The following is a 23,060-nucleotide window of genomic DNA, read 5'->3' as shown; positions in this document are numbered from 1 at the left end:
TAGATAAGATAAGGAAAGCTGGTTTATTTTAAAAAAAAATGTCAACAATAGTTGACTGACATATTAATCAACAGTATGAAGAAATAATTTACAAGTACTTCTGTGCCAGAAGCCCAGGAAACAAGATGTGGAGCTAGACTGCTTGGCATCCGATGACAATCCTGACACACTAGGCTTTTCAGTGACCTGGAGGAAGAAGAGTAATCTGTGTGGTACAGTGTTGCCTGGGAACTAGCTTTGCAGGAATGACAGAGTAGGATTACCTGGTGAGAGAGTGTCACTGTATGAAAAGGATTATTGAAGTGTAATTAACAGACAGGTATTACAGAAAAAGGGAACACTGTGTAATGCTTTTGCATAGAAGTCCTGTATTTTAATAATAAATAAGTAGCAGTGAGATTGTACTGCTGATCTCTTCATCAGGATGCTGACGATGCAGAAATAAAAAGGGAGATTCAACGAGTTGTGAAGGACAGGCTGTAATCATGGAAGGTTTCAACTATCCACATGGAGCCTGCATCATTATCTTGCAAGGCAAGATGTAGAGATACAAAAATTTTGTGGAATAAGTAAGTTTTTTAGAACAAATAATCTTAGAAACCAAAAGGAAGAATACTGTCTGGATGTTGAATGGTACACAGAACTTAAAAAGCATTAGAGAGAAAGCCTCTCTGTAATAGTTACCTCAATACAATGAGAAGTACAGAATCATGCAGCTTGGAAGGAGCCTCTGGAAACTGTCTTGTCCAACCTGCTGCTCAAAGTGGCATTTTGGGAAGGATCTTATCAAGTTTTGACAGAAGATGGAGGAGATGAAGCCCAAGGATGGAGATATCAGAACCTTTCTGGGTGACTGGTCCAGGGTCTGGCCAGCCTAATGAGCAATTCCTTTTTTATATCTAGTTGGAATTTGATGTATTCTAATTTGTGCCCCTTGGATTTCGTATCATCCACTGTGCTCCCTGGGAAGAGTCAAACTCCATCTTTTTGATACCCTTGCATTAGGTAGACAGCAATAAAATCTTTGCTTCTCCTAGGACTGAATACTCAGATCTTTCACCTTGTTATCGTAAATCATGTGCTCAGTCCCTGACCGTTTGGTCCCCCTTTGCTAGACTTAATCTAACAGGTCAGTGTCTTTGTTGGAGAAGCCCAAAACAAGACACAGCCACACATGCAGTCTCAGGAGTGCCAAACAGTATCAATTTTGTAAACCCAATTTGACTATACTCTTGCCCATACAGCTAGTATGTTCTTAGCCTTTGCCACAAAGGCATGTCACTACCAAATGTTCAACTTGTTGCCCAGAAGTACCCTACTTTTTTCTGAAAATCTGCTTTCCAGCCAGTTGGTGTCCTAGAATGACCTGTTGTCAAGAGTTGTTCTGGCAGAACTTTGCCTTTGGTGAACTTCATGAAGTTCCCATCAGCCTATTTTTTCCACCTATGCGGTCTCTGTGAGCAGTGGTCCAGCCCTCTAGTGAGTGTATCAGTTACTCCCTTTAGTTTTATAACATCTGTGAACCTGCTGAGAGCAACTCTAACCCATCTTTGAGGTTGTTAATAAAGATATTGAACAGTATTGGTTCTGGTATGGATCCCTGAGGGATGCTTTTAATTACTAGCTGCCAGTTGGACTCTGCACTACAAATCATCACTCTTTGAGCCTAACAGTCCAGCCAATTTCCCAGCCACCTTACCTAGTTTGCAATTCAGATCTCAACTACTTGGCAATAAGGAGGTGGGAGACCATCTCAAATTCCTTGCCAAATTCAAGGTATACACCATTGCCTGCTCTACCTTTATTCTTACAGCCAGTCATCTCCTTACAGAGGCAGTCAGGTTGGTAAAGCAAGACTTTTCCCTTGGGAAATCCATGCTTGCTGATTCCAGGAAGGAATCACCTTCTTCTGAATTAAGTGGCTGGACATGACTTCCAGGATTATTTGCTCTGTGACTTTCCAAGAAAAAGAGGTGAGGCCTTTCCCCACATCTCATCCTTTATGATGGGTTCATGTGACAGCCTGGGTTTTTTTCTTCTTTTTTTAAATTAGATTTGAATAGTAGCAAAAGAGAGTGGACTAAATCAATTGGACTGGGAATATTAACTTTGCAGAAAGGGAGCCACATAAAAATGAAGCAACTAGAGTCAAAAATCTGCAACCCTCCTAACACTAGAACAAGCAGTACAGAAAGGCTATGAACAGCTGGAGGCTGTTAAGAAAGGTACTGCAGCTGAAACCCACCTGAAATATGGGCTACCATTTAAAAAGTGACATTAAAAAAAACGCAACAAACCAGCCACCACCCCAAAACAGTGTTAAAAAGCTTTCTGCAGAGACTCACTGGGGAAGTTTATGTGACCTTCACAGAGGAAAGGTCAGTGTTTAAAACATAAGCTTGCATTGGTGCGAACAGGTACGCGCATGAACAGTGGCAGGACAAATGCAAGTGGAAAGTTGAGGGGGCAAAAAAAGCTCTTGGAAGGGCGGTTTTCAAAGATTCTTAGGCTATGATAGTAACATTTTTCGTAAAGAAGCAGCCAGTTAGGAAATTTGTGGGTTTACAACGCCATGAAAGAACAGCTCAGTGAATCTTTGCCTCAGTCTTCCCTGGCGTTAAGATGCTGAAGATGCTAAGAAGGTGCCAACGACTCATGTATTCTTTGTAGCAGATAGATCTAAGGTGTTTGATCTGTTTGAAGTAACTGTACAGCAATTAGGAGGTCAAGCAGGTATGTTATTTGTTAATATCTTGGCGTTAGGATCTTCACACCCTGAGGAGCGTGAAGAAACTGGATTGTGCAGTTACTGAACTGCAGCCGCATTGGGAGCAGCCACTGTGCCAGTGGGCTGCCATGCGCTGCAGCGACCGTCAGTGGGGTTGGCTCCAGAGGGAGCGGCAGACGCGTGAGCCTGACTGCGGCCATACCTGGGAAGGTGGCAGGCTGTCTTTAGGAGAAGGGGCGAGACACCAAAAATGGGAGACTGATCACTGAGCACAGATAATCACAGTTTTGTTGGGGAAGCGTCGGTGTGGCTCCTGTAAGGGGAAATCCTGCTTGATTAACCTGCTGGAATTGCAGAAGGGTTACAGTAACTATGTGGTAACAGTGATCTGATCTGTATTTCCCAATTGCCTTTGACAAGGCTCTACATGAAAGGTTATAAAGAAATTCCATTCTTGTGGGACTGGAGGAAAGGTCCTTTTAGCAGGGGGCAAGTTAAAGCAAGGGAAACAAAGGGTAGTGCTTATGTGCCACTTTCAGGATGGAAAGTTGGGAATCAGACTGCATAAACTGTTGGGCTTGTGCTCTCTCCTGAGTTGCATCTGCTTTTGCCTCTGCTGGAGGCAGAGCGTTGGTGATGGATGGACCCAGTGCTGGTCTAACCCAGCTGGGCATTTCTGTCATTCATGCAAGCCAGTCACTGACTTGTATGGGTTGGATCTTGTATTACAAATTGTAATTTTTTGTCTAAGCTTGTCTGACATATTTCCAGCTTAGATATATCATAACTTCAGTTGGAGACTATTTCACAAATTAATTTATTTGGAAGTGCTTCAGATATTCAGACTATAAACCTACCCCTTTACTTACTTCATATCATGTATTTACTTCTGCATGTCTTTCATCACCCTAAAAAAAAATTATGCAAAAGTTAAATCCTTTTAAAAATCTTGTACAATTATCATTGTAAGCTTTCACTTAGTGTGTGGCAGGCAGTATGTATAGATGCATGTAAGCATGTGTTCATTCAAAAAAGAATTTTAAAGGTGAAAAATAACATGTCCAGAAGGTGGAGGTTCAAGCAGGAAGCATGTAATGTTGAATATAGTCTTTTAATTATGTAAACAGAGAATGTTTTTTCAAGGACACGTTTTGCTATTCAGTCCAAAAAGTGAACATGCTGTGAAGAGTTAGAACAGTGGAGGTAAAGGCCACTAAGTCTGCATTATAGAAATTGATGATGACTGGGGCATGGCGAATGAAAGAAGAGCAAAGAAAGTCAACCTGTGAGGGCAGCTGAGTGATCCTGGAAGTAGCTGAAGTCTTCATGTGTCATGCAAATCAAGTCACTTCAACTTTTCGTGTTTCTCATTTTCTTTACTTTGTGTGTTACAGCTGAGTCAGGGATGCATTTAACATATAATGTGCTTTAAATAAGTTGTATACTGAAAGACCTTTTTTTAAAATCCTTTCCTTACATTAGCAGATATTTTGGCAGCCATTTCTTTGTGCCTTATCCCAGAGGGATTTCGTAAATCATAAATTTCCCATGCAGCAGTTCAGAGTACAGCAGAAATGGCTGTGAGAAGATTGGCAATCCGGTGTTCAGAATGGAGCTAGAATAATATGCATTTCTACAGGACATCAGTTTATATTTTAAGCAAAGTTTGCATATTAAAGGACTGCCCAGTGTTCTGTTTACTGTAGGATCCTAGGTTAAAATGCGGGGACTTTATTGCTAAGTTAGTGCACAACTGTATTGTTAAAGATCGTGTCAGAAAACACAAGTATAAATGAACCGTTAAAATTAATGTCATTCATTCTAGTATTTCACAATGTGACTTTGAAACTTTAGCATTGGAATCCTGACAACTGCATTTGTATGTGATTTTAATGGAATGAAAACCGGTAATTCAGAGATTTTGTTGTACAGAGCTTACCTGGTTGATATGACAGGACAAAGTATAGTAGTAATGCAGTAGTAGATCAGGTCTGAAAAAGCGTAGGAGGCATAATAATAATTTTCTCAAATATAATAGTAAGTTTCTCAAGTATTTCTCAGATGGTCGCTGGAAAAAGAGGAGTGGTAATGTATATCTGCACAAGGTTGGCTGGTGCTTTCCCCTAAGACTGAATACTTACTCCCCTCTTAACAGGATTCCCTTTACTGGTCTCCTTTTCATCTCAGACATTTCCTTACATAAAATGACTGTCTGAAACTTCTTAGTGTATGTTAAAACCAACATTATATCTGAATTTTGTAAGTTCAGATATAGAAGTTTTAATCACCTGTTGTACAAATGACTCCTTATGTTTGAAATATGCTAAGTGTCATCAAATTAAAACTAATTCCTTGGTGTTAACAACGTTTTCCCCAGTAATATACTGATATGGGTTTGGTTTCCTTTTTAAAACATTTTTAGTGGCATGTATGTGATTGTTCTGTGGTTGTTACTTTTTTATTTCTTCTTTTGTAGACTGAATCTTGAAGAAGAATTGGATCAGATGAAAGTACACCGATCTGTGGGTAAGTTCACGGTACACCAGTTTAATTGTTGGCATCAAAAAATGTAAAGTATAGTATTTTGTATGGTTGTATGTAGTCCATTAGAAATACTAATTTTAAGGTTTTTTTCTCTCTTAAGGGTAATTTCTTTTTCTTGAATGTGTGTTTTGTTAGCATATGGCCATATGTATTCTTATTTCAAAGTATGTTTACCCTTAAGTTATCTACATGCCTATTAAATCAATTTCAGTTTTTATAGATACACATAATATGTTTGCAACTGATATGTATGTACTACATATAAAATTCTTTTAAATATCTATCTATATGCATAAAATATGCGTGAAATCTAAAACATGTTTATATGTTTATGAAGCTTTCCTCCAGAATCGGAGATGTTTTTTGCAGTATTGCAATACAGTGATACAGAAGTTTCATGATACTTCAGACTTTTTTTAATATTAGTCTCAAAAAGTATGTGAATTCAAAAGTAAATCAAAATGGTGGAATTCTTATAAAAATTATCATGGATACCTTATTTTATATCTTTACAAAATTTACAATAGTTGATGGTTCTGTGAAGATGGGTCTTTGTCAGTCAGATAGGTAATATATTACCATTGCCTCTCCATCATTGCTCTGATTCTTTGTATTGTTTGCTGTTCCTGGGTCCGGGAGGAGTATTCAAGAAAACATAGTTACAGTCCAGCTGGGTTTCACATTTGTGGTGAATTCTGCAAAGGAGCAGAGTAGGAGACTTGGAGAAGTACTCTGCATGTTCTCAGCAATAAAACCTTACCATTCTTTATCCCAGTTTTCTTTGGGTTTGGTGTTGGGTTTTTTTTGTTTTGTTTTTTTGTGGTAATCTTGGCCACTTGAATGAAAAAATTAAGATTTTTTCCCCCTCTTGATTTTGTGTTTGTTTTATAGTACCTGTAAAACTAAGTGGAAGTATCTGCTGCTGAGGATTGGAGTTACTGCTTTCTTTTGTGTTTCTTCTTATCTGTTACTTTCATAGCCCCAGATAGAGCTGAAGGGAAGTGGTGAATGTTTCAAATATTGACTTTAAAAATCACTTCTCTTTTTTTTTTTTGCAAATTTAGTCAGTCTTTGCACCGAGAACAGTGGAAAGGCAACCAGCAGTGAAAAGGAGTTGAGGGCCTGCTGGGCAATAACCATGCGTTTCCAAAAAAAACCAGTCAGATCCCTGACACAGCCAGTTCTTGACATGTTTAATGCTTTAACAATTAAGTCTTTTATTCCTTCTTTTTTCAATATCTTCTCAGATTGAAATACATCCTCCTGTGTGGGTGGATACACATTTTTAGTTTGGTTATTGTTCTGATGATCAATTGTTATATTGGGACTTAAAGGTTAAACTACTAGTGAAGTGTGTTAGCCAAATTTTATTTACCTTTTCCAGCATTTGTTGTTTTAGGTTTCATTTAGGACAGGAAATTTTTGGCAAGATTCAAAATCAAGTCCAAAGATATGTATTAAGCAACACTTTTTGTTAGCACATAAGACACAGCTGATTCCATCCATTTCCAAACTTTTACCACTTGAAGTATTAAAAAAAATAGTTTCTCACCAGTCTATAAAAAGTAATTTCCTTGTTCCCCTTGCAAATCCTAGGGTACTTCAGTGTGGTGGATACTTTTATCAATTAGTTGACATTTTCTAGAAGATCACACTGTAGTGACTGAAACTGCATGTCCATCTTGAAAGAGAAGTAAGTGCATGTGAGCAATCTTTGCTCATGTGGTAAGAAAGTGTGTATACCCTCTGCCCTGAAATGCGTATTAAATACCTTCTTCCAAATAAAAGTGCAGCCTCAGGTCTGTTCCCTGTAGTTTGCTGAGAATGCAAACTTGATACAGTCTAAACAGACTTTGTTCAGGGTCTTAGTAAGTATATTTTCTTTTCTAAAAGTAACCCTGATGTGAATTTACTCGGCTTATGAATGAAGTTGGAATTCACTTTCACCTTAGCAGGTTACCTGTTTCCGTCAGGCATTCTCACATCAAGGATGAATTCTGAAAGAAGTGGGTGAGTTACCCTGTATTAAAAGAGATGAGCCTTATCCTTTTGCTTGATTAGATATCAATTGTGTATGTCAGGAGGAAGTACTGGATAGCTTTGTTGCTCCTCCATGTCATTTTTCAAACCCTGCTGGTCAAAGATGAAGGAGGTCAGGGGAAAAGGAAACTCTGCTCCTGCCGTTCCTGAATCCCTTTCCATTCTGATTCATTTGCCCAAAGTGTCTCTTTTGCCATTGTCAGTTATTTTCCAGCAGTCATCACATCCAAATTTACTATTCATGCCGTTATTTGTTATGAATGTAAGGAATGTGTTGGCAGGCACTCATGCCATTTCTGCCAAAATCAAGTGAGGGGGTCCATCTAATCCTATCCAGAAAAATAGCAAGTGCCTTATTAAAAGAAGGTGAAATGTTGGTCCCCTATTTCTTCGAGGAGGAAGTTGAAAGGCTTCTTCCATTGTGAGGCTTCTGAACCTACCATGGCCACAGCTGATCTGTGAGAATGGAATTTTTTCCTTCTGGTCTTTACAGTGTGAAGTTTTTCCTACCAGCTGTTTCAGACTCGGCACATCTTTGGGAGCATGCGTGGCTACCACTGGAGTCAGTACCACAGTGGCTTTCTGTACCACAGCGTGTCCTGTCTGTTGGGGGAATCCTTCACCTGGTGCATACCAGAGGTAGAAATGTCGTTCTTTTTGTGGTTCTCGTAGGTACTCTATGAGTGCCTAATACACAGCTCTGGTTTTTTTGAAACTGGTAGTCTTTTCTCTGTGTAAGAAGGCTTCCTGGAAATAATAATAGTGAACTGTAGTATCACAGTTCAAGTACCGCTTTGGCAGCAGTGTTGAGCTAACTTACCATCAGATTTGGTGACTATTAATTAGGAATTAAGTGTTATGTTCTAAAGCTGGCAGTTAACTATGTTTTCTCGGTGGGATGTAAGTATACTTGTGTGAGACCATGGTAATTTGATCACTGAAGATAGTGGGGTTTGTGACCTGTGGGCTTGTTCCTTGAGAGAGAGCTTGGTATTTTTTTACGTAGGAGTATGGTGGGTAGAGCGTATGTCTTGCTGAGTAGACTGATAGGATAAATCTTACTGCTATCGTAGACAGACAGACAGTTACAGGCAATGCTATTTCACTGTCTCCCTAACCAATTCCTGTGAACAATTACATAACAATTAAAAGGGAGGAGGGAAGAAGAGGGCTGGATAAGCCATTTATTTTTCTGCTCAGTAGAAAGGGTTATGTATCAGTGACCTTTGACTTTTCTTTAATATAAGTTGCTTGTGATTTCTGTGATAATACCAAACATGTGTATAGTCTTTTGTATCTGTTTGGCTGTACTATATTCTCTGCATATAATATGTTTATTTATAGAGTTTTCAATTGTATTTTAATATATCCACATAATAAACATAACACCTTGTGTGCTTTGATCAGTTTCTTTAACTATGGGAAATAATTTTTCTTTTCAGTGGAGTAAAGTAAATGCTGATATAAAAGCTACAGCAGACATTCAAATGAGTGAATATTTAGAAAAAGATGAAAAGCATGTTCATATTATCTTTGTGTGTTACTTAAAGAATGTTGTAAATGTATGCAGTACCACTGTGCTGGGGGACTGTAGTCTGAAATAACATGGGAACTAACATATTAATATCAAGGTAAAGGTACATATTCCCCAGATGCATAGTTTTACCTTTTTCAGCTTTTATTATCTTTAGAATAGTGTTCCATTTATTTCATGAATACAGAAGTATTAATTGGCCATGACATGTTCCAAAGACAAAAGAAAGGTCTAATTCACTCTAACAAACTTGTTAGTCACTGTTTATATCAAGAGGATTGTGAATCTACAGAGAGTAACACCGTTTTCTTCTACAGTTGCTTTGTTTATAAATCAAAAATTTTTAAGTGACCTGCAGTGTCTGCTTGTAGTTTGAAATGATACTTCTAAAGGAGACCACCATGTAGCACAGACATTTATCCCTTAAGATTAATTCTTTAAGTTAATTTTAGGGGAAGAAGTGCACAAAAAGAAATGTGAATATTTTCTTTTTTTTTTTTTTTTTTTTTGTGTGTTGGGATTTTTTGTTCTTGAATGTAGTATTCCATATTCTAAGAAAAAGTCCTTCTCAAGTATGTAATTGCTCATTTCTGTGAGCAGTGGGCAATTTGTGAATGCTAAGCTCTTGGTTCAAATCTTAACAGAACGCATTACTTCTGATTTACTGTATGTACTAGTACTTCTAAACTTTTTCTTCACATTATTCTCTATGAATAGATCTGATTGTTAACTTGTATTTTTTGTGGCATTTTTAGTACCTAAAGTGCACAGCTGTCTCAGAGTGATAATGCTTAGAGTCATGTTTGCTCTCATTAGTTCTATCAATTTCTAATTGTTATGAATTCACAGTATTACAGTGGAGTGATTTGTGTGATTTATCTGGTGAAGTACATGATCTTTCACTTAACAAAAAAAGGAGTTTAAAGTTTTCATCCATCCTGGTTCTGTTACTGTTTGCTTTGTTCACCAATCACTCTGATCCTCCTAGCAGGGGACAAGACCTAGAGAACAAAACTGGTAGCGACTGTGTAGATAAAAAGCTAGTGAATTCTGCTTTTAAGGCACAGAGGGAATAGTATATAAAAGAATAAAAATTGGAATGAAAGTACAGCGTCTTTAACCTGCAGATCTATTGTACCTTTGAAAAGCTTGTACTCTGAAAAAACATACTGTGATGCTACAAAGATTCATAATTATGTGACAGAACACTTTGAAAAGAGGTCACTCTTTAGAAACTGACCACAAGGCTTACTGAGAAAATAGACTACATTATGAATAATTGCAGAAGTAAAGAATGCATTTCCTTAAGATGTCTAAGTATTGTTTTATTGAAATACTAGGTGTCACGATGTAGTTTATTTATTCTCTGATACAGATGTATTATTTATTTTCTGACAGAGCCACTTTTTAAAGTTAGTGAAGATGATGGGGTCAAGAACAGTGCTCCAAAGGGGAATATGAAAGAAGTTTCACATCAGACATTACAGAAGGTAAGATACCAACTCCAGCATATAGATCTACATTTTAATGTAAGAACCATACATATATATATATAGATAGATAAAAGTCAGTACTTATTAATTGAGGCCATGATTTTTTTTTTCCTATTTCAAAAATACAGATTTCCAAAATTGTGTCAGAAATTAATTCTAGTGAAGTAGCTGTGAATGCATCCTGTGAGATAAACAGGGTTAATGTCAGAAAAGATGAAAAGAATGTTTAGAGATATAATATTAAAAATTAACAAATTATATAAATTGGAAGTAACACACACTTAGCATTTTACCACTGTTAAGTTCAGAAACCTTCATTTCTTTTCCTTAGTATTTAACTTTAGATGATATCAGGGTTAATCTCCACAGAGCTCTTGCTATGGAATAAAATTGATACATAATAGTGATAAATCCACCTTTTGCTGTATTTAAATTTTGGCACAATGTTGCATGTGCAAATGTTTTCTATATACGTGGGTTTATCACTCTTCACAGATAGTACTGTATCCATTTAGTGTTCTTTGACTTAGCAAACATGATGAGTATTTAATTATTACTGCTCAACATTCTACATGTTTTACTTCATACCGTAACAAGATGTTCTTAACTAGTTGTTATTTGTATTGATATTTGTAATATACACAAGTAGTTCAGTATGTTAACAGGTGTTCACTTAAGAGGGCTCACTTGTATTTTACCATATGTTTTGTTTGCTGCAAAGAAAAGACATCCTTCAGACAGTATCATGCCTTTTGTTTGTCATTTTGCAAAACAATATTTGTTTAATTACTTATAAATCTTTAAAAGCATGCTTAAATTGAATAAACACAAATCTATAACTTTGAATGTCAGTTCGGGTATGTCTATTTATTTTTTATTTGTGAATTAACTTGTAGGAAGTATGGTAATTTACAGCAGATGATGTGATTGCATATACTTGTAGCACTTGCCATATGGTCAGGCAATGAAGGCTGTCATCTCGTTATTACTGAATGACAAACATCATGTTAAAATAATAACACACAGAATAGGAAGTGCTCACATTCATTTATCTTAAGGTAGAGTGAGTAATTGAAATAATATGAATGCTACCATCTGAATTGTCACACAGTTTATGCTTGCTTATCATCTATATTTCAGAACTATAATTTTGTTTGCCAGGTACTACATAATTTTTATCTCTATGGATATACAGAGTTATGATGGTACCTTAGGGACAGGTGTAGAAGCTATTCATTGTTTGTTTCCTTCCAGCTGTCATCCATGACTTTAAGCATAGTGAGTGCAAAAACTTGCTTTAAAGAACTGAGAAAATAATAGCAGAATCTCAGTTCAGGAAGGTGGCTGAAGAAGGGTACTGGTCCAGCTCCTTTTCATTGGGGAGGAAAGTATAAACTATGATTTTAGTCATAAACCTTGGTTTCATTGAAGCATTTGGAAAAATACCGTTTGTTTCTAATTTCACGCAATAACTGTGTGTAGCCATAAGGCAATCCCTTTTAGTTGTGGGAGTGCTACAATTTCCATGAAAGGAAGACAGCAATGGATAGGCATGCTTATTAAAACTATCAAACTCGCAAATGCAATATCAAATTCACAAATGCATATGAAATTTGAGCATTCTTGCCTCTGTACACTAAGACCTCTCATTTATCTGAATCAAATCTGTAGTACCAACTTTGTAAATCATTCCATAAGTTTAAAAATAATTTTAATGCATTGACAAAATGTCCTTGGAAAAGCATATAGCGTTTATTGAGAAATACTATGGTTTCAATTATTTCAATGTCAAAGCAAGTTTTGATGTTTCATATTGCTACAAAGTGATGGAATTGGCCAGTATTTTAGAAGGTGAGTAGCTGAACTTGCTATGTGCATTCTCTATAGCTCCTTGAGAAACAGTCTTTTCTACCCACGGCCCTAGTGAAAGAGCGGGCATGGACCTTGTAAAAACCAACCAAAAACATTTCTCAAAAATGACTAAGTGGTTACTGAGCACCAAACTTACTCTGATGCCCTTTGCAAGCTTCTGGGGAAGTCTCACAGACTAGATGTTCATTTTAGTATCTGCTGAAATTAAAATTGCACCTTATTTCTGGAAATTGTGGGCTTTGCTTGTAACTTTAAGCAAATATTCGAGAAGAACATTGAGAATCGTTGTATTGTTAATGGCCTTGATTATGTGTAAGGCTTGGAGGACTGTACAAACAAAGCATATGCATCATACATAGGTAGAATATGCTGCTTTAAACTACATATGAGTTTACAAAGCAGATTCATTGAAACAGGGTAAATTGTCCCTTTCTGTGAGTAGAAAATACATTTCAGTCTTCATACTCTCAGGTGCTGAGCTTGGTTGGTTGGTTTGGAGTGTTTTGCAAGATCAAATTAATATTTAATTTGTGAACTTACAACACGTGAAAAAACTTGTTGATTTAAATAGGTAGGGCAAAATTGTCAGTATTACAAAAAAAAAAATTCTATCTGAAAATGCGTTTTTTAAATTCAGTTAGTATGTATAACCATAACCAAATCAGTAATGAGCTCAAGATGCATCAGGAAGGTTCATTAACATACTTAAACTTCTGTGTCACTTTGCCTGGAATTTTAAGTTCTTTTACCATCTGCCCTTTGTTCAACAGCTGTATTATTGCAGCTAAAATGTTTTCATCTGCACTACATTAGAATTATTTTTAACTTAAGGACTATAGATTGCTTTTGTCCTTGTGCTCTAATGTAATATTATTGTCATATAATAAATACGTTTGAAACCATAGGGTTTTTTTGTATGGAGAGGCTAAAATATTATGAATGCTAAAATCGCTTTTGTTAGGTACATCAACTAGAGAGAACATTCAAAGCTATTGAAGGGGAATTAAAGAAACAGAAAGAAGTAAATAAAGACTTACTGAAGGAGAAGAATTATTTGAAAGCATCTTTAAAAGTGCAAAAGGAAGATGCAGACACAAGAGAAAGAGATCTGGAAACTCTACTTAAGAGGATTTGTGAAATAAAAAAAGACAAAGCAGAACTTCAGCTAGCTCTTGATGAGCAGGAAAAAGAAGCTGCATCTTTGAAGAGGCAAGTGGCAGAAGCTAACAGGTTGAGAAATGAAAGTGAAGATTTGCTGAGTCAAGTGCAGGAGCTGAAGTCTTCGCTGGATGAAACCAAAGCAGTGGCAGCCTCTGGGCAATGTAATTGCAAGATAACAGGCACCAAGGTTAAATTAAAAACAGCCAAGAAAAAGAGCTCTTTGGGACATCATGGAGCTTTTCTCAAACAGTCCATCAAGGTTATGAGTAATGTATTTGAGAACTTCAGTAAGGACGGCTGGGAGGATGTAAGTGAAAGCAGGTACGGCTCTCATTAACTTAGCCCTGTAGAGGGGACACTGTGCATATGTAAAACACTAGCAAATGGAGATTGAATTTCAACTACTGTTGATTTGGTATTCAAAAAAAATACTGTCAGATCCTTTGAAATATCTTGGGAGGTCTTGTTCTGAGCTTATTGACTGAAATTTGCATGCAAAATTAGCCACAACTGCATGAGTATTTGAATAGGTGCCAGGAAACCCAAAAGAAGGCAATGCTTGATTTCTTCCAGTGATGCTATTTTCATGCAGTCATGAGGCTTGAAATTGACAGTTTGGCAGGTTGATTTAATTTGCTGGCCCTTTGCATATTCACCACTGACAGCTAAGGATTCCCAGGCAAGCCTACTAAGTCGGTTTAGTTATCTTGTGACATGCCGACCCGGGAGGAGAAACATTTTTTCCCCTTAATTTAGTTAGATAAATTTTGAATGACCCATTTCAGCTTGCTAGCAGATGTCTACAAGCTGTTTAACATCCTTTAAATTAAGAACCATCCACACTAATTATTTCATGTATGTTTTATGCACTGTCATTGTACTAACTTTAATTGAATGATGGTTAAAAATCAGTTCTTTAAAGGTAATTGTTACTGCATAGAGTCCCAGTCATGACTCACAAGGCCCTCAGAAAATTGCACTGGCAGGCTTCATAAATGTTTAGAATTTTTGCTTCTGCTTCTATTTGTCCACACGTACTTGGGAAGGCAGCAGTAAACCACTAGGTAAATGGGTGTCACACCTTTTCAATACTTTGTCCTAAGAGACATGCAAAGAAATTTCTCAAGCCCATGTTTACCCAAAATACAGAGAAGGTGACAAGACAGTGAGGTAAATGGAATTATCTTCATAAGCTTCTTGTTAGCTTTATATGTCATATGGAGCAGATCAACAGTGGCAAATGAAGCCCTTTTCCTGCTTCTCCCCATGCAAAACAAGGGGCTCCTGAACATGGTATCTTGAGAGAGAAAACAAATTAAGAACTATATAATTGGTCAGTTGCTATCATTAATGTAAAGCTTGTTTGTTTTTCTGTTTAATATTGCAGATCTGATTTTACAGAAAACATATGTTTTTCTGTTGCAATTAGCGAGCTTTTTTTTTAATTTACTGTGTTTTGCTTTTTAAGGACAAAATTGAGCAAACAAATTGTCATTGCAATTTTTAATTTGACATGAAGCGGAGAGTAATTGTAAGGCTTCAGTTGTCGCAGCTGGCCATAAATACAGCTTCCAATAATTGTACAAGTATCAGGTTAGAGGATTCTTGCTGTAGAATAGTGAACATTTTGGAAGGTGATGTTTCAAGGTGTGATTCTCAACAAGTTAGGGAAATACCTTCATTTAGTGCCCTCTTCTACATGTTAATAAATATTTTCTCTGAGTTTCTAGATTCAAGCCTTCCATTTTCTAAACAGAACATTCCTTGAAAGCATTCAAGTGAGGGAAACTCATATACAGTTAGAAATACCTCTGTGCTACTGCAGCACCTTTAAACCATTACTCTGATTTCTATACTTATCAGTCAGTAAGACATACCAATGTGTCAGGACATGTTTTGGATAGTATAAACACGTTTCTGTATGAACTCTTCAATTAGTGGCCATTTCTCAGGTTAGTAATCTCTAAACTGTTGATTTCTATGGTGATGCAACTTAATTGGAACTCAGTTGTGCCACCTTAAGTGTCTTGGTTTAAGAAGTTACAAATCAAAATTACCTTCTGTCGAGGGATTCGTTCACAAATCCAATTGCACAAATGGTTATTTCTATGTTACAGAAAATGACATATCCAAGATTTCATGTTTTAAGATGGACTTCACTAAATATCTGAAAAGAAATGATAATTTGGGGCAAGGCAGTGAAAAACTGGAAATTAAGAGCACATTGAGTGCAAGTTAAGGGAAAAATTCAAAGTAGAATGGAAGTTTCAGGTCCAGTTTCTCTGTGTGACCGTGAATTTCAGAAGGACTGCCAAGCTTGCAGAATTTAAAAGCACTCCAGAGGGGTGCTAGGCAGAGATTTCACTGCAGTGTGATTTTTGAGTTTGTCTCAGTTGACACTACAAATAAAGTTCAATTGAAACAAAATGTTATTGAGTGAAGTACTGTGCTTTTGTTTCTTTTGTTACCAAATGTGAAAGTGAAGGGAAGTAGAAACATAGTATGACTTTGTGAGCCATTCACAGACCAGAAGTACTATCAGGTAGTTTTTCATGTCTGTCACTTTTGTTAGACTGTAAGAAAAGCTGTCCTTTAAGAAGCAGTTGAAGTCTCAGACCATGCATTGTGGAGTGAGATTCCATTTGAGAGAATAGAACCTGATAATTTCAGAGATTTCTTCTTCATCACATTTGTAAGCATCTGTTGAATAGATCAACTTAGTACTCTTTGGATTTTATATTACTCTTCTTTCTTGCATGTGTTATTTTTGATGTGATCAAGCATTGGCTGTTTGGAACTTTTTAACTTTTAGTTTTACTGCGTTCTGTTTTCCTGAATGTGCTGTTTTAGTGACTCTGAAATACCAACTTCTGAAAGTTTGGAAACAGTGATTATGAAGACAATGCAAAACATTGATCCACTGCCCGATGGAAGTAAACAACAGGGAAAAAAGCAAATACAACATGGTCAAAAGCACTGCAACATTGATCATTTACAAGGCAAAAACCAGCAGTATAATAAAAAGGTATGTAACAGAACTTGTTTTGTTCTCCTGTGCAGAGTGTTGAAGTTTAATGGTTCATATTATCACTGCTGTTCTCCTCTTAATTAATTTGACTCTTGTTGTAACCTGAAAAGAAAATCTGCTTCCAGATATTCAATGGATGGTTTCATTATAATTTAGAATATTTTCTGAACAATTAGCCTGCAAAAGTATTTGCAGGGACTGTCAGGAGTGCAAAAGCTGATTAAAACGTGTAAAGCTGCTGTAAGCTAGTCCTGCTGTCTCACAGGCCAGACAAAGAATGCTGCAGACATCACATTAAATTATTTCTCAATCAGCAAAGCCATACAGAACAGGGTGACCTAACCCATAACAAGGAAACAGCAACATCCCCTCCTCCCCTCTAGCCAAATGGTGTGCTGATTAATCAAGCATGAACACCTCTCGGTTCATTTGGTGTGTGCAGAAGGAGTTGTCTCCATCTTAGAAAGATGCTTTTGGCTCTGCTCTGTCCAGGAGATTCTATCTAGAGGAAAGTTTGCTTTTAGCTTCTTCTTAGCCCATTTACATTCATTGTCTGGGATTTGAACCCCTCATCTCATTCCTAACATCTATATGCTGTTTTCTCACAGAAGAGGTCCAGCTGGTTGTTTCCCAGGTCTTTAGAGGCTCTGTACAATCTGTAACAGATGACTCATTTTTGGACTTTTGAACACTGTCTAATACTTTTTCCCATCTGCGTTTGGCCAAATAAATCACTTCATGGAATTTAAAACGCAAGCAGATATTGTTGTTTCTTAGTTCAAGAAACAGAATACTGAAACACTGAACAACTTGCCTCTGTTAGAAAACTAGTTTGAAATTCTGTTATATATGGTGATACAGTGAAGTTTGAAAACAGATTATATTTTCATAGTCTCTAAAATTTTAAAGCAAATACAAACTCTCTGGTCATGTTAAATATTCTTGATTGTGTGTTTCCATCAAAAGATCTATTTTTCTGGCAGAAAAGGCGAAAAAAAGGGAAATTCTTCTGCAACCATCTTTTGGTACAGAATACACAGTATGAGCAGGTGTGCATGATATATGTGAAAATCTGACAGAGTGTGCTACTCCTGTTATCTCCTGCTGCTCCTAAGTGAAGATATACAAGGCAGGGAATCCAGGAGGCTGTGGTCTCTCTTGCTTCATAGTGCAGGCACAGCCAGCCTCTCCTGTTTGCCTATATAGCATTTACTCTCTCTTTCTGGAAAAGGCCAACGCAGGTATATTCTGATACACATATGTAACAGATTGGTGGAGTGGGAGCCTACACCAGAAGCATCCCAAGAGCTCTAAGCAGGTAAATATGCCTCAGCAGGAGTCCCCTGTTGCAGGAAAAGCACCTGAAAACATGGTTTGTGAGTAGAGAAGATAGTATTGCAAAAAGGTTTAGTATTGACAATTGGGAGCACCAGTTTTGACACAAGTCTTAAATCCCTCCTGAGGTTTTAAGGACACTCCAGCTGGGTCATGGTATTCTCATACAAAAAGAGGGTAGAGAAATCTCCCAAACCTGAGCTATGCCTGGGGTTGGAGAGGAGATCATTTATGACACAAGGACTTTCTCAGTTTTGCCTTTTGTGTTGTAAATATGTAATACCCTGTGAAGTATCAGGAGAGTTACTGGCACTCTCTTACAACTCAAGTATTTATCAGAGCTGTGGTGCAGAGTGGAGATCTCCAGCTTTTCGTTGCAGGCATGGATTGTTTGCTCATCATCTGCCAACAGCTCCGTTCCCTGTAACATAATCACTATTGCAGACTAGCATTGATCATGCAATTACGTATCTTCAGTGAGTGTAAGATCCTCTGGACATACAGATAGGGACTTAGTACTGGTTTCCACTGTTGTCTTTGAGTCATGGAATAAAATAATTAAGAGACTACTCGAAGGAGACAGACCTACAAAAGCTTGATCTCCTTTGTTTTGCTTTCATTTTAGCCTGAAAAAGTGGCAGTTATATTTCTTTTTTTCTAGCATATCTTATTTCCCTGTCCTTTGGATTTTGTGGTGATTGTATAAACCTAGAATTCAAAAAAGCTATCCTGCAATGTCAGTAATTTCTTCAGTGCAGTTAATAGATAATCTGATGCTGTTTACTCTTTTAAATTTGATGAACAGTTATGTTAATTACAAATATTTCCAGAAACATGTGTGTTATCACATAGAAATTGCAAAATGAAGACTTTAAGAATTGGATTAATGTTGCAGAATTCCGGAACAAAAGCATTTCAAAACACCCTGAGTATTTAAGAGCTAGGGAAACAGTATTTTGATTTTGGAGTAAGCCATGCTCCAGACATTATCATTTAACATACTGCAAGGAGCATTCTTCTTTAGCCTCTGCTTCTTTCATTGAACATTTGATACGTTCTGGCAATAGCTGATTTTTCAAATCAGGTATTTAAAAGGCATGCAGCTGACTTTTGTTAAACCCTGTACAAACACAGGAGTTGTATTTGCATGTTCATATATATTCATGCATTTTCCAGTTACAGCTCAGTGTCTAATCTGATCTTCATCCTTTCGAACTAATAAGACTGTTACTCCTTTTTATTTTCATTTAAATAATCTTGATAATTAGGATATTGTAAGTTTTCAAGTAATACATAGCATCTTTTTTCCCTAAAAGTAAATGCATATCTAAAAAATTCAAATGTTCCAGAACCTATTAAAGTGTAGGCATTAACAGACACTTCATTTTTCTCTGGGATTCTTTGGAAAGGGTTGTGGTTTACCTATAACAGTTTGTTATTTCTTCTACATTTGATGGGAAAGATAGAAGTTTGTACTCTTTGCTGGTTGATGTAAGACTGATTTTCAAATCAAAATTATTTTGTGTATTATTTGAAGTAATTTTTGTTGTTTCAGTTCAGACTGCAAAACTTTGGAGTATTGTGGTTGCTAGCTTTGTACTTCTGTTTTTTATTTAACACCATTCACAGAATAAAGACACAGAGAGGTTGCATTCCAAAAGGAGAAAGATCTGCTGTCTTACAACATCTTATCCAACAATTCTAGGCAAAGGTAGGAATATCATATATTTTTGGCAGCTTCATAAGTAGGATTGACAAAGCTTTCCTGCCTGATATTCCAAAACCTCTTGTATATTACATAAACCCACTTATATACTTTTGTAGGATTTGCTTGTTTAAATTTCCACAACCGTATTTTCAAAGATTTAGCTCATTATTTTAAATTGAAATTGTCATATAAAAAGTGACCAGCAAACAGCATCTTTTCAATGCAGTTAAAATATATACTCTCTTTCTACTAGGTCCTACCTATTGAATCTAATCAATGAAATAGGCTTTTCACTGGCTGTTGTTGTTTGTCCCATGTAGCCAACACAGCCAATGAAACAAAAGTAACTGTATTTTGTCTTAGACCTTAAAAAAAATATCTGTTAACAAGACAGTGGTAATACCAATCAGAAATGAGACACATTTAACTTCCAAGTCCTTGTTGAGTTTGCAGCATTGGCACTTCAGAAAATTAATAACATAGAGAGAGCACTTACAGGTTAACTGAATTAATTTACCAGTTTGCTTCCTGAGAAATATTGTAGAGGCTAGAAAGAACATTGTTTTGAAGGGCCAAAGATAAATTAGAAATCATTTTATTTGCAACGATCTTTCAGTTTAATAACATGCTGTTTTATGTTTAGTGAACAGAACAAAAAGAAGAAATATCATTGTCCAGAAACCAGGCTACTGTGTTACTCTACTGCATGAAAGAATCAAGTCATTGCAGCAGCAGATAGCTATTTTACAGAATGAAAAAAAGACAGCAGTGTCTTCTGTGAAGGGATTTAAAGAAACCAATGAAAAACTAACAGCTCAGCTACATTTGGCTGATCAGAGACTTCAAACTAGTAAACTGACCATAGAGGTAAAGTACTTTTCATTATGGTGTCTTACAATGTTCAGCTTAATTCTGTTGTAATGCTGTGAAATTTTGATATCATTAATTCCTGTCTCTTAATATGTTTTGATCAAAATTATGAAATGTCATATACCAGCATGCTTTATATGAGATACTGAATCAATGTATAAATTATATTGAGGACTGATTTACTGTTGTATCAACCCAGTTCGTTAATCCTTCTGAAAAAGAAGTGGTCCTCATGCTGACGTTTTACCTGCATTCAAATGGGTGAGGGAAGTTTCACTTTTAGCCTGTGGGCTAAGAACTTGCCTGACTACCTGGTCAGTCCACGTGACCACCACCCATTCCACTGTGAAGAACAGGCACTTCTGGAGAAACGGACTATCTGCACAGGCCCCAAGGGTGGAGTGATCAAGGCAACTGGAGTTTTCTTCTAAAGGGGGCTCAGACCAGTTCTGTATCTATTTAATCCCATCTCTTTGTCAAGGTGAAAAGCTAGAGAACAAGATTTATGAAAACAGAGACTTGTAAACTATTTGGTTAACAGCCCCAAAGATGCTAGCTTTCTTCTCTGCTTCAGTCTTCATTCCTACTTAATCCTTTCCCATACGATTACTCCTTTCTGGTTTTCCCCATTCTCATTTATATATATGTATTTTGTGTTAATCTATATGCAGCTCCTCAGCTGGAATTCTTTTCTATTCATACTGTAGTGATTGGCCTGCCCTTTATAGAGCTGAATCAACAAACACTTTTGCAGTAATTGTCTCCTGTTGGTCACACACACATCCTGCTTCCAGAATTATAGTGCTACAACAGATGGACTTGCTGGAAGGAGGCAGACATTAAAAAAGAAATCAAATCCCCTCCCCCTCAAACTTCTCTGCATTTCTGTCTTCACACAGAAGGCAGAAGCAGTATCAGGAGCAGCACTTTTCACTTTCTTAGGGCTGGGGAACTGCTAATTTCTAGAGGAGAGAAAACCTAATTTCTGTTACTCATTTTGCATAACTATATATATGTAATGAGTTGTTCAAAAATAGTTTCCAAGGTCATTGGAACCAATGGAGAACTGCCTATCTCACAAACAGTATCATAATGTAAAGTTTCATGGACAGTATAAACTTCACAGAGAGTTATATGTGTGATTTAGGTAAAATATTCTGCTTGCTCAGACATCTTCATGATTTGCCTTCCTAGAAGACTACACCTTAGGTGTCCATACAAGTGCAATGTGAGGAATAAAATAAAAAAGGCCATTATCAGGAAACTTTAAAAAAAAAAAAAAAAAAAAAAGGCAGAATTCATGTCAAGATAAGTGCTGCTGTAATGTAAAAGACTGACTAGAAGTGATACAGCATTGTCTTTACACCAAACCAGTTTTATTTCACTCAGTGTTTCTGGAAAGTTTAAAAAAATTGGTCACTGGTCTATTTAAAGGGTGGTGCATTCTAAGCAAAAATAAATAAATGGTCTTGCAGTTACTCAAGGAAAAATCTTTATTAGGCATGCACATTTTTTTTCCTTCTCAGCAAACAATTCAAATTCCCTTTCTTACAACTAATTACTCTTCAGGTGCCATACTAGTGCTACCAAGTGGGAAATTTAAAGCAGAGGCTTGGGCTACTTGCCAAGTGAAAATTAAGGAGGTAAAGAACCTAAACCGTCACTGCAGGGTACATGCATGTTTTAGAGAGAGAACCATGATTCAGACAGATCAAATGTTGTAAAGCACACATTTGTGTGGGGGTTTTGTGTTGTGGTTTTTTTTATAAGAAATACTACCTAGAAGTGAAGTTTTAAAATATTGCAAGGGAAATTACAATTTTTGGAAATAACTTTTTCACTAGCAAGAACACTTCTCAATGCTTCTGTTATTTTAGATTTTAGAATTTTCTTGAACAGGTAGAAGGTAAAAAACAGGTGAACAAACCATGAAAGACTGAAAGATTGAGACAATCTCTGGCTTTAGGGAGACTTTTTAACACTTCAGGAGTGTCAGAATGACTAATATATAAAAATAAGCTTCCATATATAATAATTAAGTTCTGAGTAATCTTATAATAGCAGTGAACTGGTGATGCTGCCCTAAGGTAAGTATGGCATTGTAGCAACTGTAAACATTAACATCATGGCTTGGATGAGATGCCATGTTGCGTGAATTTAGCTAAGAAAATAAATCCATTAGTAGACAAGGGAAGAAGTTTTTGCAGTCAGTTCTTCATTATAATCCCCAAGGAATCTAGTGCTAGAAGGTCGACTCTAGTTTTAAGATGTAATGTTCCAGATGTTCATTTTGAGATAGATTTTACAGCTTGTACAGCCTAAGGACTGTCTAGCATCTCTTGATTTTCAGAATGTATCTACATGTGTGGTTTTGTGTATTTTTATTGAAGATCCACACAGCAATGTATGTATGTATATATTTGTCTTTCTGCTTGTAGGAGTTCAGAATGCTGAAATACTTTTTTTTGTTTGGCCTTATAAACACTTAGCAGTAATGTAGATTTCTTGCTTTGTTTTGTTTCTGCAAAAGCAATTCTTTGCATATTTCTGAAAAAATGACTGCACATGTGAGTCAAAGCTTGCATTCTCCAAGGATTCACATTACCACTGAGTCAAGACTGTCTGTAAAGAAGTACAGTAGTTCCATTTTGCTATCAAGTGTATAAAAATCACAGCTGGAGCTGGTACTTAATGTAGAAGTGAAGGGATTTAGCATTTTCTTAGTTTCTTTGAGAAATGTCTGAAAG

General features: G+C 36.6%; 1 protein-coding gene across 2 annotated transcripts in view; it reads left to right on the top strand.

Annotated features, from left to right (window-relative positions):
• Positions 1-23,060, top strand: part of CNTLN (centlein) — a 197,735-nt gene that overhangs the window by 120,042 nt on the left and 54,633 nt on the right. For both annotated transcript variants that reach the window (XM_040579978.1, XM_040579977.1), the window contains exons 13-18: positions 5,205-5,254; positions 10,245-10,336; positions 13,173-13,693; positions 16,223-16,397; positions 19,365-19,446; positions 20,087-20,310. In XM_040579978.1, coding sequence (XP_040435912.1) covers positions 5,205-5,254; positions 10,245-10,336; positions 13,173-13,693; positions 16,223-16,397; positions 19,365-19,446; positions 20,087-20,310 — 1,144 coding nt within the window. The remainder of the gene's footprint in view (positions 1-5,204; positions 5,255-10,244; positions 10,337-13,172; positions 13,694-16,222; positions 16,398-19,364; positions 19,447-20,086; positions 20,311-23,060) is intronic.

This window comes from Falco naumanni, chromosome Z (genome assembly GCF_017639655.2).
Source record: "Falco naumanni isolate bFalNau1 chromosome Z, bFalNau1.pat, whole genome shotgun sequence".
Taxonomy (NCBI): Eukaryota; Metazoa; Chordata; class Aves; order Falconiformes; family Falconidae; genus Falco; species Falco naumanni.
Note: the sequence above shows the minus strand (reverse complement) of the source record. Positions and strands in the feature narration are given on the sequence as shown.